The 13,314-nt window shown below is 39.3% G+C and overlaps 1 protein-coding gene across 3 annotated transcripts in view; it reads left to right on the top strand.

The window, feature by feature from the left end:
• Nucleotides 1-3,148: 3,148 nt before the first annotated feature.
• Nucleotides 3,149-13,314, top strand: part of arhgap44a (Rho GTPase activating protein 44a) — a 32,385-nt gene continuing 22,219 nt past the window's right edge. The window contains exon 1 of one of the 3 annotated variants that reach the window (XM_007556288.2): nucleotides 3,149-3,498. In XM_007556288.2, the coding sequence (XP_007556350.2) occupies nucleotides 3,446-3,498 (53 nt within the window). In that variant the 5' untranslated portion in view covers nucleotides 3,149-3,445. The remainder of the gene's footprint in view (nucleotides 3,499-13,314) is intronic. The other 2 variants (XM_016673520.1, XM_007556286.2) reach the window with 2 other exon arrangements.

The following is a 13,314-nucleotide window of genomic DNA, read 5'->3' as shown; positions in this document are numbered from 1 at the left end:
ATCTTAGAACATCTGAGTTCTGTCCTGTGAAAGATAACACCTCAGTAGCTGATGTCAGCACCGTTTTGTCAAATCGGCATCATCACTTTACTGTAAAAATAGAATCCATGAATCTTAACACAAAAGCCAACAAAGTCTCCTCTTTGGTCCAAAGCAGGGCTTTTCTCTGTCCTTTGGTTAATTGTCTCTTTTGTTTACTTCTACACCATCCCAGTGTTTAATACCCAGTTTCTGTCTTTAAACTTCAGCGGCGTTTGCAAGCAGACCTGCATTTAGTGTGTCTGACAGGTGTTTGTGATAACCATCATTTTGTGCCACTTGATGCACGTTAGACCTGTAATACCTCTGTCCCTCAGATGTCACAATTGTTTAAATTAGGACTGGCGCTGGGCTTGCTGGGACGTATTTTGGCTCCAGATAAAAAAGACTCTACAAGTCTGGTTTCAGCTCTCAGACTCCACTGAAAGGTTCTTGTCGTTAATGCCTGTGGTGAACTTTGTTTTACAAAACGAGTCTGTGAGAAACGAGAATATCTTAAGAAATGACTTAAAATGTGTCTTTCAATAGTATTCATACCTCTTGAACTATCGCACATTTTGTCACATTACAACATCAAACTTCAGTGTATTTTACTGGGTGCTTCTACATCTTGAGGGAGGGCAGCTATTTGGATGAATATAGACAGACATGTGTCGTACTTATTTCTACATAGCCAAACATATTATTTTCCTTCCACTTCATGGTTGTGCACAACACCATGTTTGAAGTGTGTGCTGGTTTCATAACAAAATGTAAAAAAGGTTACATTAATGATTTATTAAATGAAGGGTTTTCAAGTTCTCCAGCTCAGGCCTCCTTGTTTAATACATCACACTTCTCTTAGATGACAGACCAAAGGCTTGTCGTAACGCCCACCTTGCCTGTAAACTGATTGATCTGGGTAATATGATGCTACGTGTTTGAAGATAAAACACAAGCATGAGGTGACCACCCCACCAATCTTCCTTTTGTTGGAATTTGCAACTTTTAACCTGAGCTCACAATGTCCCATTAGGTCTTTCCCAGCTCTGCACCTTTGTTGGTTTTTTGAGCAGGTCTATCATGCACCATCATGACCAAACAAACTATAGAACTACATGTTGCCAGGAAAAACATATGGGTTACAGGCTGGGGACAGAGACCGACAGCCGTAACCCATATGTCATATTGGTAGTAGCCAAGGGTCACTGGAAGAGGCTATGACCTGGGCTTCATTAGGCAAATTGGAATCCAATTAGCCCCCAGCTCCCCAGCGAAGAAGCATTAGAGAACAAGGAACACAGTCATTCAAGCTAGTGTCAAAAACAAACAGATAAAGACCCGTGATGCAATCCTATTTTCTAGTAGTGTGGGGCAAACAGCTTATGAACATCAGAGCTTTGCTCCAACTGCTGTGCTAAAATACAAGTCAACATTGTCTTTTAGCATAACTTAAGGTTAGTGTTTGCTGTCTTCCTACCAAAAGGCAAACAATTGATGCTGCAGAGCATGGACAAGGCTCACCCCTTTAATGATTTAGAAGTGTCCATTGCGACAGTCTGGACTGGAGCTATACGTTTCAGAGGTTGGGTTTGGGTGAAGAAGCCCCCAAGAGATATTTGCAGAAATCCTCCCTACTTAAGGGGGCAGGGTGGGTGTCTTGGCTGGGACTGGCCAGTTCATCTGAGTGGGGACTAATGAAAACAAATGATCTGACAGGGTCCAGAGGTTGAGATCAAGGCTGAAGGTTTCCCCTGCCCCTCTCAATTTCCAGCTTTGGGAGATTAATGAGGGCAGAAACAGTCATTGCTCTATATCATTTACCCCCCCGGAGGCCCCTGAAACCTTATGGCTTCAGTGTGCAGCCCACCTGTTGGTCCATTATGACCTCATGACACTGACCTAGAGGGTATTGCCTCTGAATTGGGTGTGTAAGTCCTCTGTCCTGATCACAGTTCAGACATCAGCACATTGTGTTAAATAGGCATGACCAAATCATTTCTTGTAACATCCTGATTCCAGCTCTTCTAATAATACAGATAGGGTAATAGTCATTAGCGTTAGCGTTCACTTTGAAAAAGGGTATATAAGTGACTTGAAACGGTGATTAACATTATAGAAAGAAGCATTTTATGGCAATGTAAGTAAATTATATGTACACAAACTGATTCGTGATTAAATCAGTTGCCGTTTTGTTATGACATTTTGAAGTGATTGATGTTTTGATCGACATTTTCACCGATATTTGTATTAACAACACAGACACAGATATACAATTATTTTTTTCCTTGCTTGCTTTTCTTGTCATAAGGTAAAATTACCCCAGAAGGTCAGTGTGACTTGTTATATGAATACAATTCTAGATGTTAAATATTTATTAAATAGTAAGAAAGTTCACGCCTAAAAAAACTATTCTTTGTCATTCACGTTGAAGATTTTCGTTGTAGTGCTGAGTTTTGTGGTTTAAAAAAAAAAGACGACTGCCCTCTTCTGGACAGTTTGCAGAAAAGCAGCAGCGTACAAAAATGCCCCCAAAAGCTCTAAAATAAACATTAGGTTGACATTATTTTTTCCTTAACATTTATTTTTCTTAATACATTTCGCTGACACACAACGTCTGATTGTTAGAACGATATATCAGTCGCTCTAACAATATTTTAAAACACACTATCTTCAGTACAATTCACAACCGATCAGCTGAAAAAAGTTTTATTCTGAGCGTTTGCATTAGCAAGTAAATGCCACTAGATGGGGCTGCTATCCAGGTTCAGTCAAAATAAAAAGAGGTTTTCGTTTAATTTTGCTTTTTGGTAATATACAACCCTGATTTTATAAAGATATGAGATAATAAAACAACTTCCAACATTGGATTAAATGATAAAACCACAGCAAATATATCAACTTCTTTATGAATTTACAGTGGTTTAGCATTTGTGAACTTGTTTTTTTGTGTGTTTGTTTTTTCTGATTTCAAACGTACCTAATAAATATATAATCATGCAAATGTTTTAAAAACGGAACTTTACTATATACCGAGCGATTGGAGGAGCAGCTCATTTGGAGAGACTTCTTACTACATTTCCCATAAGGCATTGCTGCGCAGCCGCTTCTTGTCACTGCTGTCGCCCTCAGCCTATGTGTGTGTGTGTGTGTGTGTGTGTGTGCCCACCGTGAATTGCTCCAGCATCCCTGCGCAGGCAGCAGGGCACATATTGATGTGGGGAGAAATATATATATATATATATAAATATATAATCTAAAAAGATGTAACCGTGGCGTCCGATTTCGCGCTCGGCTGTTTGCAATGACGGACGGAGGATATGGAAGAGAGGATTTTGTGCTGCGCCTCTTTGGAGGACGGACCGACGCGCTGAGAGAAATAATGCGGAATATTCCCTCACATAGGTGTTAACGCAGAAAATACAAGATGAAGAAGCAGTTCAATCGAATGCGACAGCTCGCCAACCAAACGGTGGGAAGGTAAGCAAAGCCTCTCAGTGCGCTATTGTCGCCGGGCCAAGTGAAATTGAAAAGAGACCCCCCACCCCCCTCTTTTTGGCCCCGTTAGGATTTTTCATAAAATCCAGGCAAATGGGATGTAATTATTTTATGCGTGCACTTATGCAGCCTGCTTGTGGATAATTTATTACTGATTGTGAGGTACAAAAGTAGACCCCGTGTTCAAAACAACACCAGTGTTGCTATGCGTAATGTCCAACGGTATATGCTACTGCATAGGCAGCGTGTAGGCGCATTGCCCCAGTAGCTCCAACCTGCCCACGGAAAGACATTAAAAATAGACAATCGCAGGAGCGCAGTCAGCCTTACCGACACACCCCCGACCCTAAAGCAAGGTATCAACTCTGAATCGTTGCGAAAATCATATTGAGAGGATTATGCTGTACTTAAAGATTCTGCCTGTCGCCGAACCTGTCGATAGGTGGACGTGATTCCGATGGATGGGGTTAGGGCTGCGACGTGAAGGAAGTGGCGGGGCGGGGGGTGGGAGTGGGGCGGAATGGAGAAAAGGCGCAATGTTGCCTTTACGCAGCAAAATCAGCTGTGAGGAGGGAAACACCTAAGCGTGGATCATCTGCTCTGGTAGACGTGGGCAACACCTTTTCTAATGCTCCTTTAGAAGATCCATGTTCCATTTTGTTAATTTAGCACATTAAGTTCTAAAGACTGCCCATGAGGACATGTAGGTGTCTCTGAAACTCCCTCCTGTCTTCAGGAATGGATGTGTTGTGACCTTTTGCACAGGTCCACTGAGCTTATCGCCTCCCTCCCCTTTCCCGTGCGCGCAGGGAGAGCAGCTTGTCAAGCAGCACTAGGCCAGAAGGTGTTTTCTGCTTAGCACAAGGGGATTAGGACCAGAAGGTTGGGTCATTATTACTACAAGGTTGTTTGAGTGAAAGGCTCTCCGGAGGAGGGGCACACCTTGCAAGGCTGTTTGTGCTATCTTTATTAATCAGCCTTTGGTTTGATTTTGCTTGCTGCAGTCTAAGGGTTTATGCACCACTCAGTGTGTGTTTGGTAGTTATAGGTAGTCAGGCTGGTTTTAGGATCTTCACATGACCAAAAAGGACATCTTTCTTAAATTCATTCTCTATATTTGTTTGAAAATAGCAAAATTATATTCCACTGCAAAAGTATTGACTCTCCTTGAACATTTTTTTTTGTGTGTTTTTGTTGGGTTTTTTTTTTTTGCATTTTGTCATGTTACATTTTATCGGGACTTTTTACTTGAGCTTTATGCCAGTTTGTGGAATGCAATGTTGATATTTGTCCTTTAAAAATATTCTCACGCTTAAACTTTGGATCGCTGCAGTTCCTCCAGAGCTACCATCGGTCTGTTGGTCGCTTCTGTGATTGATCCCCCTCACACAGCCTGTCACGTTAGGTACACAACCTTGTCCTGACAGGTCTGTAGCTGTTCCGAAAGCTCAAATGCTCAAACCTTCAGATACTGTCTTCCCATCTAGCCCTGTTTAAAACTTCTCCGCAACTTTATACCTGCACTGTCCGGTGTGTTTCTTAGTTTCTAGGTGACTTTTTTCTCTCTAATGTTCTCTGTAAAGTTTTGGGGCCTTCAAACAGGAGCTGTATTTGTGCCGAGATGAAAATAAATTAATTATCCTAATTACATGTCTAATTATCCTAATTACATACATATGCAGGCAATGGATATGTATTTATTGCTCGTATTTTAATATGTCAAATGAAATCTAGAAAATATGTATCCTTATTCTCCCACAACACATTTGTTTACTTTAGCTTTGGTCTATAACATAAAATCCACACACACACACACACAAAAAAAAAACTATATTTGTGACAAAAGGGGAAAAGTTCAGGGATATAAAAACTTTTACATGGCACCATTTACTGAACAGTGGTATTGCATTACTTTCTCCATCGTTGCAAGGCAGTTTAAACCAGCATAACGCAATGTATCAATTTCTCCAGAATGTTAACATGTTGGTGTGAAGTAAGCGTTTGATATAACTTTTTTTTTCCCCCTTTGGCTCAAAGATAAAAGTATCAAGGTTAATCCAAGATTTGACAAGAAACACTACATCAACTTAAAGTCTGAGACATGTCTTTTTGAAAATGAAAGCATGAGCGTACCTGAGAAAGGCCCCCCAGCATGTAATAATAAATCTGTAAATGAACATGAAATTGACATTTTAATGCGACAGTAAAGCACAAGAACCTACTGTTCTCTTTAATATTGACAAGAACAGTAATTTATGATGACAGCTTTGACATCTAATGCATTGAAAATTAAGTGCACCTAGAGGACAGGGTATGGAAATCAATTTATTATTTCTGTGTATGTTTGCAGTACTTAAGTTTAACCATAAAGTCTAAAAAGCCATCAGTACGTTATCCAAAAAGTTTGTGTGCATGGATGGAGTTTCCTGTTGAGGCAGCTTTAATGGAGTTTAATGCTGCATATGCATGCACGGGTGATGTGCCCCTGCACCCACGTGCGGTACGCTGTAAGTGTGGATTCAGTGGGTGGGTAAAGATGAGCATTTGCAGATTAATCAGGCATTTTTAATGTAAGCTTTCACACCTCAAATAGCCACATGATGCTAGAGCTCTGCTGTCCTTCTGCTCATTTTTTAGAAGGTTTCTTTATTTTTATTTATTTATTTATATATTTATTTATTTTTTTGCTCTCCAGAAATGACTGGATGTTTTTTTATTTTAGCTTTTCCGTCATGATTTGAAATCCATGAGCAAAGCAAGACCAACATGAATTAGCAAGTCACAAGAGCAATTTAATGATTTTTATCTTCCCCTCCTCTGCTGACTCAGACGTCAGCCTTCTCCAAACTGTGTCACGATTGCTCCGCTGGTTTGAGCTTCCGACCCTCCTGAACTCCAGCAGTCTCTGTGGAGCAGCTAGCATAGATGCACAGTTCTCACTGTCTTTTCATCCAACTCAGGGGGCAGTTGTACGCTTTCTAGACAAGAATATTAATCTCAAAATAGCTTTCAAACATTAATATTCATGGATTTGTTAAGTATGTGTCTATATCGACCTATTTGCCTCTACCTATTAGATCATAACATGAAGAGCCACCCCTGTCGGGGCACATCTTTCTGCCTTTACTGTCTTCTGTCTCATACATCGCAGACAGAAAAGGTCTCCATCTAGTGGAGTGGGTTGGTGTTCAGGTGTGCTGTGTCAGCAGCACTCTGACTCTCTAAACCTGCTGCTGCTGCTGCTGCTGCTTCTGCTGCAGTGGGTGAGATCCATGTTATCATCAGTTGGACCAATTACCTCTGCAAAACACAACTATACAGTGAAGAATGATCTGTCAGGCACACCTCACAATTTAAATGAAACTTAAAGTATTGTACTGTGAAAGAGACCAGACAGGACCAGATAGTGTCGAAGTGAAAGGAAATAATAACTGTTTTCATTTTGCTTTTTGCAGTTGCTCATAAAACTGTCTATGGAAGACATTGAATTTATTATGTCCTCATGCATGCAGACTGAACAAGCATTGTATTACACTGGTTCAGACAGCTCTTACCCTCCATTTGTCTTGACCTATTTTGCTGCTCCCCTCTCACAGTCCTATTTAGGTCCACAGCAGCATGGTAGGATATGTTTTTTTTGTTTGTTTTTTTCCAACTTAGTTAAAACCAAATATTGATACAAAATATATGAAGAGACAGTTTTTATTCTGACTTTAAAATAGACTTATATTTTCATGTTTTCAGTCAAGTAGGATGACTGAAAACATGAAAAGTTTCCATAAACTGTTCAGTCCAATTCTCATTTTTTAAACATTTGAAGGAAGATAGTCATTGGTAGGTGACCCTGTGTTCATGGAAACAATAGAGATATCTGTATGCTCTATTTAAAAATACATGGATTATTACAAACTATTGGAAAATGTGGTTGTTACATAAGATCAGACGCCTCATCAGGCAGCAAACAGGCAGTTTTTGGTAACTTGGTTGACTTTGTTGTCCGCCTGAGACTCTGTAGTTTAGACAAGGGTAGCAACACCTTCCTTTATTCCATTATTGCTCACTAATAATGACATCTAGGCAACAAATCTACTTTCTAGACTCAGATTGATATCGGTATTGGTCCCTCAGACAAAGTTAACAACCAATATTTGCATCTGGTTGCTGTTTGTATACGTGTTTCGGGGGAGAGAGTGGAGGGAGTTGGCCATTTGGTGTTATGTTTGGGAATGTGGTAGTGATAGTGCAGCAGCACAGGATTGTGGGATGTTTAAGTGAAGCAGAGAAGCAATGTCAGCTGTGTGGTCAAGTGGTACAAATGTGTGGTTCATATGGTGTCTGAGAGCTGGGGATCATATTACATATGCTACAGTATGAGGCAGGTTGAAAAGCCTTAAAAGTTACATATCTGCATTTGCTACAGGACGTAATAGAAGGCTGAAGTCTGTCAATCATAAGTATTCACATATTTACAACATTACATGTTTTTTTTTTTTTAACACCATTTTTGTGGTTGAGACCTAATGTGAGACAGACTTAAGTACGAGTCAAAAACACTCCAGCATTGTCACCCTGCTTATCTTTACCCTGCACCTGTACGACGTTCACCATAACACTGTGGTAATGCATTTTTTCTACTTGTGCCTTTAGGGGTAGGCCCGAATAGCTCAGCACTCCACAATCCAATTATCAGAAAATGGCAGCTCTTTGTGGGCAGTAGATGTTCTTTCTCTGCTGCGTTGTCTCGCTCTAGGTTTCCTTTTCTGGTCTGACACGTTATGGGAATGCATTACAGAACAGCTTGTACGCTGGCTCTGAAAGATGGGAGAGTGGCACGCAGAAAATCTGAAATAGAGGGTCACGGGAAGAGAAGGAATAGGTTGAACAAATGTTACTTAAAATATGTCTCAGATTTTTTTTTTCCATCTGTAAACAACAGCTTGTTGGCATCTTTCTCTCCAAATTGAAAGAGATTCATACTGGAAAACAAATTCGTCAATCTACAGGTGAGATGCAGAAGGTTTCTTGTTGAGTTCCCATGAAGCAATTGTTTTCACTCTGTGTCCAGAGTTGACTTCTCTAGACTGTCCAGCTGAAACCAGAACTAACTGTTGGGCGTCTTGTTGTTTTATAAGCCTGCAACATTAATAAAAAATAATTACATGACATTCTGTCTTATTGGCAAAGTTGTTGCTGCTAATGCATTGAGTAATTAGGTGATGACATATACAGTAGGATCCATGTTGCTAACTCTCTGTGCCTTTCAGGGACAGCATAATGGCGATGATAAAGAGCCTTTGTGAAGGGGCCAGGCATTTTGGCCAACAAAAGCAAGATGATGTAATATCAGACAGAAGCCCAGTTTCACCATTTGAACGCTGCTATTTCTCTGTAAAAAAAACCAAAAAAAACCTGGTCTCTGATGGAGACCCTGTAACGGTGGTCAACCTCAATCCTTTTTGGTGGGTTTTAAAAACCAAAGGAAGCAAAACAGCATAACATTAAAAGAAAGTCCATGTACTGTGAAGAATAGGCACCAAATACTTGACCAGGTCTATTTTTGCAGAAATTACTGTCAACAAGCCACATGGTCATCTGCCACTGAAGACGTGTTAAGAAAACCCAGGTTGTTTAATTGCAGCCTTGAGTGTGTCTGCATTGTTAGCACAAGTAATGCTCATTTTCCGCTTAAAAGTACTCCACAGATTCTCCATGGTGGGTTCTTATCGGGCAAGAGTAGCTGAAGGATACCATGGTCATTAAAGTGTTGGTACCACACTTTTTCCTTCCACTCAATTTTCTATTTATTATTGAACAGCCAGCTCTTTAGCAATGACCTTTTTTGACTCATTGTCCTTGCTGAAGTTGTCAACGACTATAAAGACTACAGTATTCCCTATGGCTGCAAGGGTCATAACATACCATTTCAGTCACAAAAGTCTCTTTTAAATGGTCTTATGCAATGTTTTCATTTTCTGTAAGCTATGTTTGTCAAAATTAAGAGACATAAACAACTGAAAATATTGAAGCTGTGTGATATTGAAGTTTCACGGTTGGAGCTGAACTACTGAGATGGCCAAACTTTGTTATGTTGCTGATATAGAGACACACAGATTGCCTTTGAGAACCATTGTTCTCAAACATGGTGTTTAAAAAAATAACAGGTAGTTATTTTTTAAACACTAAAAGTATTCAAAAACTGTCTTATAACATTCAATAAAAAAAGAAAGAAACAAAAAATAATAAATGTGGACTAAAGCGTCATTCCTGTTAGAAAGAAACTCCTAACCAGACGAGAGACTCCCTGTGAAGCATGCCCACTTCCTTCTTCTTCTACTTTTTTTTTTTTTGGTCTGGTTGCCTAGAAACCCTCATTTGGAGTTATGTGTTTCATCACATTTGCCTGCCAGCTTACATGTTAAAATTTCAAAGCTGTGAAGAGATTTGCAGAAATACAACAAGAAAATCAACTGCATTTTTTTCTTTATGGTGTGTATTTTGATTTTATTCACATTTTTGCTTTGTTTTGCTCGTTTCCTTTGGCCTCTCTAATGAATATTTGACATCATTTGCATGGGAGGTGTGTGATTTTGGAATACATATGAATACAATGAGGTCTTAGTGCAGAGAACATTTTGAAATTATTTACCATGAGTAAAGATATTAGGGATAAGTCACTGATTGTGTTTCCAGTGAAACGTGACAAAAGGCTGCAGGCTCTTTTGCTCTTTCACTTTCTCTCCGGACATATGTGCATTTTCTGTATGCACTGCTTGCCTATATGCGTGTCTGCGCGTGTGTGTGTGTTGCCTTCTCCCACATTTATTCTTGCATACTTGACAGAACTGTGACCTAGTTTGCTGGACAACTACAGTAAGTGGGTTTCTCTGTTTTAGTAACCTCATATCACATTGGTCCCCCCCCACCCCCTCCCTGCTTTCCTCATATGGGAGAAACCCAGGCGAGCCTCTAGAGGCACGACAGTGCACTGCTGAAAACAAATGGCATCGAATGGAGAAATATTTTGAGAGCATTTCGAAGCACAGAACATGCTGTGAGTTTGCCTGTGTGAATGCACGATTGCATGTGGATCTCATGCCAGCGCTCCAGGCTGTGTGGTGCCCTGCTGAGGCCCAGGGCCACCATTCTGCCGCTCTACCCTCCCCAAGCAGCAAGGGGGCCGCGCATCTATAACTCCCCCCCTCACACTGAGCGGCTTTTTTAGCTGTAGCAGCAAGCTAACGCACACCCGCTTCGCTTTTTGTTCGGAGGACGCTCGGATCTCCAACAGCAGACAGTTGGCTTTCTTTTGATGCAATATGCTTGCTAGCGCAGAAGTTATTTTGTTCACATTTTGTCCACGTTCACATGGATTAAGCAGGCTTTCGTAACCACGCACTGTGCTGAGGGGCAGGAGATGCAGCTGTCCAACATTAACATGTCTCAAGATAGAAATATTTATTATATAAGTTATGTTTTATGGGGAATGTGCAACTGAAATGGTCAGCTGTGTACTTGACGGACTCTTTGGCTTCAACCTACTGGAATGTCCCAGATGCGGAGTGAACTGCATTTCTCCCCAAACAACACTACTTTAGCCCAGATTTCCTTAAGCCATTCAGATATTTCTTCTTAGTAACTTTGTTAATTTTGTCGCCCGAGATGGCATCTATGATATTTAAAGTGATGCAGACAGTAATTTTTCGTGTTAATTTAATGATTCTTCCTTTAATTTAACGCGAGAAGCATACAGCAGTATGTTAGAGCTTAGGAGAATGACTTAAGTCTGTAAACTGAAAGCGAATTTCTTTCCTCTAAAGAGCATGTCTTTATATACAAAGTTGCCCGTGCACATCTTTGTGTTCGTGCTCGTTCTGAATCATCAGAAGCTTTAGGTAAAGGAATGCCTGCGCTGTGGCAGATGGTTGGCATAAACCTGGCAGCGTCTTCCTCCCTCTCCATGAGTACACCACCCACATGGCTGCCAACTCTCCCACGTGTTTACTTTTCCTCCCAGGGCTCAATCTGCACACTGTTTGCTGAGAGGAAAATCACTCCTCACCTCAGCCTTCTCCCGCAGGCTTTAGCTTGATATCAGGATCTTTAGTACCAAGCAGGCATGTCCAGCTGTCCAGCGAGGGGCTGGTCCTGCTTTTCATCTGTGTCCTCAAGGGCCGATTAAAAAAAAACAAAAAAAAACAAAAAACAGTTTTGTCTTCTGAAGAGGAAATGCCATCGTCTGACAACAAACGCGAAATGAGACAATTTTCTCTTTGAAGACAGGTTCCTATTTTTTTTTTTATTTCCACCGTGATGTCAGAGATATTTACTCTTTAAATGTCACTCACTTGGTTTTCAGTGTAAAATCTTCCTGATAGTTTCCTTACTCCTTCAATTTGCACATGTATATGAGTGATTCTATAATTGCAGATACATTTGATGTCCAGAGTCATTATTTTTGGTCTGGTATATTAAAATATTTCAATTTTTAAATGTTTTAGTAATTTATTACTCATTTTAATGGATTATAATTTTTAACAAGTAAAAACATTGAAGTAAATACATTTAAAATTGTTTTATATAGCTGACAAACCAAGACTTCTTGTTGTCCGGGTTGAGTACTGTCTTTTTTATTAACCTGAAAAATCATGCAAAAACCTATGTTTTATAATTTTTCTTTTGTGAATTTGTTTTTTCTATCTTTTTTTAAACTGCCTAAATGGTCAATTTAATAACAACATCACATTAAATTAATTCAAAATACCCTTATTTTTGAAAAAATATGTGTCCGAGAATTTTTTGTCAACTCTGTTACCATATGGTTTTGTCCCTGTAAATCTGTGAAATTGCGTTCTACGGTTTTATAAACTGCATAAAATTAACCCAGTTACTTTTACTGATAAGACCTCAAACACACAGAGGTCTTTGTGCCATTCTCTGGGAAATATTTTAGTTTAAAAATCACAATCACCAGGGGTTATTGTTTTCAACGTCAATCTTGTTACCAAAGTATCACGAGAAAAATACCACAGATTTTTGATCAGAGACAAGTTTATTTAATGGTTTTTAAACCATTATCTCAGTGGTGTCATGTTTTTTTCAGCATTTCTACTCACAAGTGGAGTTTTTAATAAAAATGTTTGAAATTGTCATTTCTATTACCATCAACTCTGTTACCAAATAGGATAACAGAGTTGACAGTAACAGAGTTTTCAGTTCTAAATTATTATGGTCCTGTCAATTCTGTTACTAACACCAGCTCTGTTAGGTAACAGAGTTGACATGTTTATGACATACTTTCACAAAAAAAAAAAAAAAGGAAAACTGTTATCCAGAGCATCATATACATTGTTGGTTGACTTCTGCTGTGATTTAGTATTACTGACCAATTTTATTTCTAAAAGAATGATGGTTTTCAATGAGTTTGAATGAAAAAACGTTTGACCCTATAGGAATAACTGTGAAAAGTTGAGTATCTTTTGATTTTTTAAAATGTATTTTTAAGTAAAACATCTCCATTTAAAGTGTTGGGGTAGTAGGACACTTGGTGTAATGGAATAAAAATATTTTAATCTGCTAGAATTTATTGTTTTTTTCACTCACTGTCTATATTGTCCGTAACAGAGTTGACATAACATACCGCAAAACATACGTTGTTTCTGAGAAAAAAAATATAAAATATGTAGCTAATGTTTGGCAATTACAGATTTTTTTTAAAGTTTAATGCCTTTTCAATAAACTACCTATGAAACGTTTTAAGAAATGAAAATTTTTTTTTTTTTTTGTCATTTCTTGAAGTGC

This window comes from Poecilia formosa, unplaced genomic scaffold (assembly GCF_000485575.1).
Source record: "Poecilia formosa unplaced genomic scaffold, Poecilia_formosa-5.1.2 Scaffold78, whole genome shotgun sequence".
NCBI lineage: Eukaryota > Metazoa > Chordata > Actinopteri > Cyprinodontiformes > Poeciliidae > Poecilia > Poecilia formosa.
This window is presented reverse-complemented; position numbering and strand designations above follow the sequence as displayed.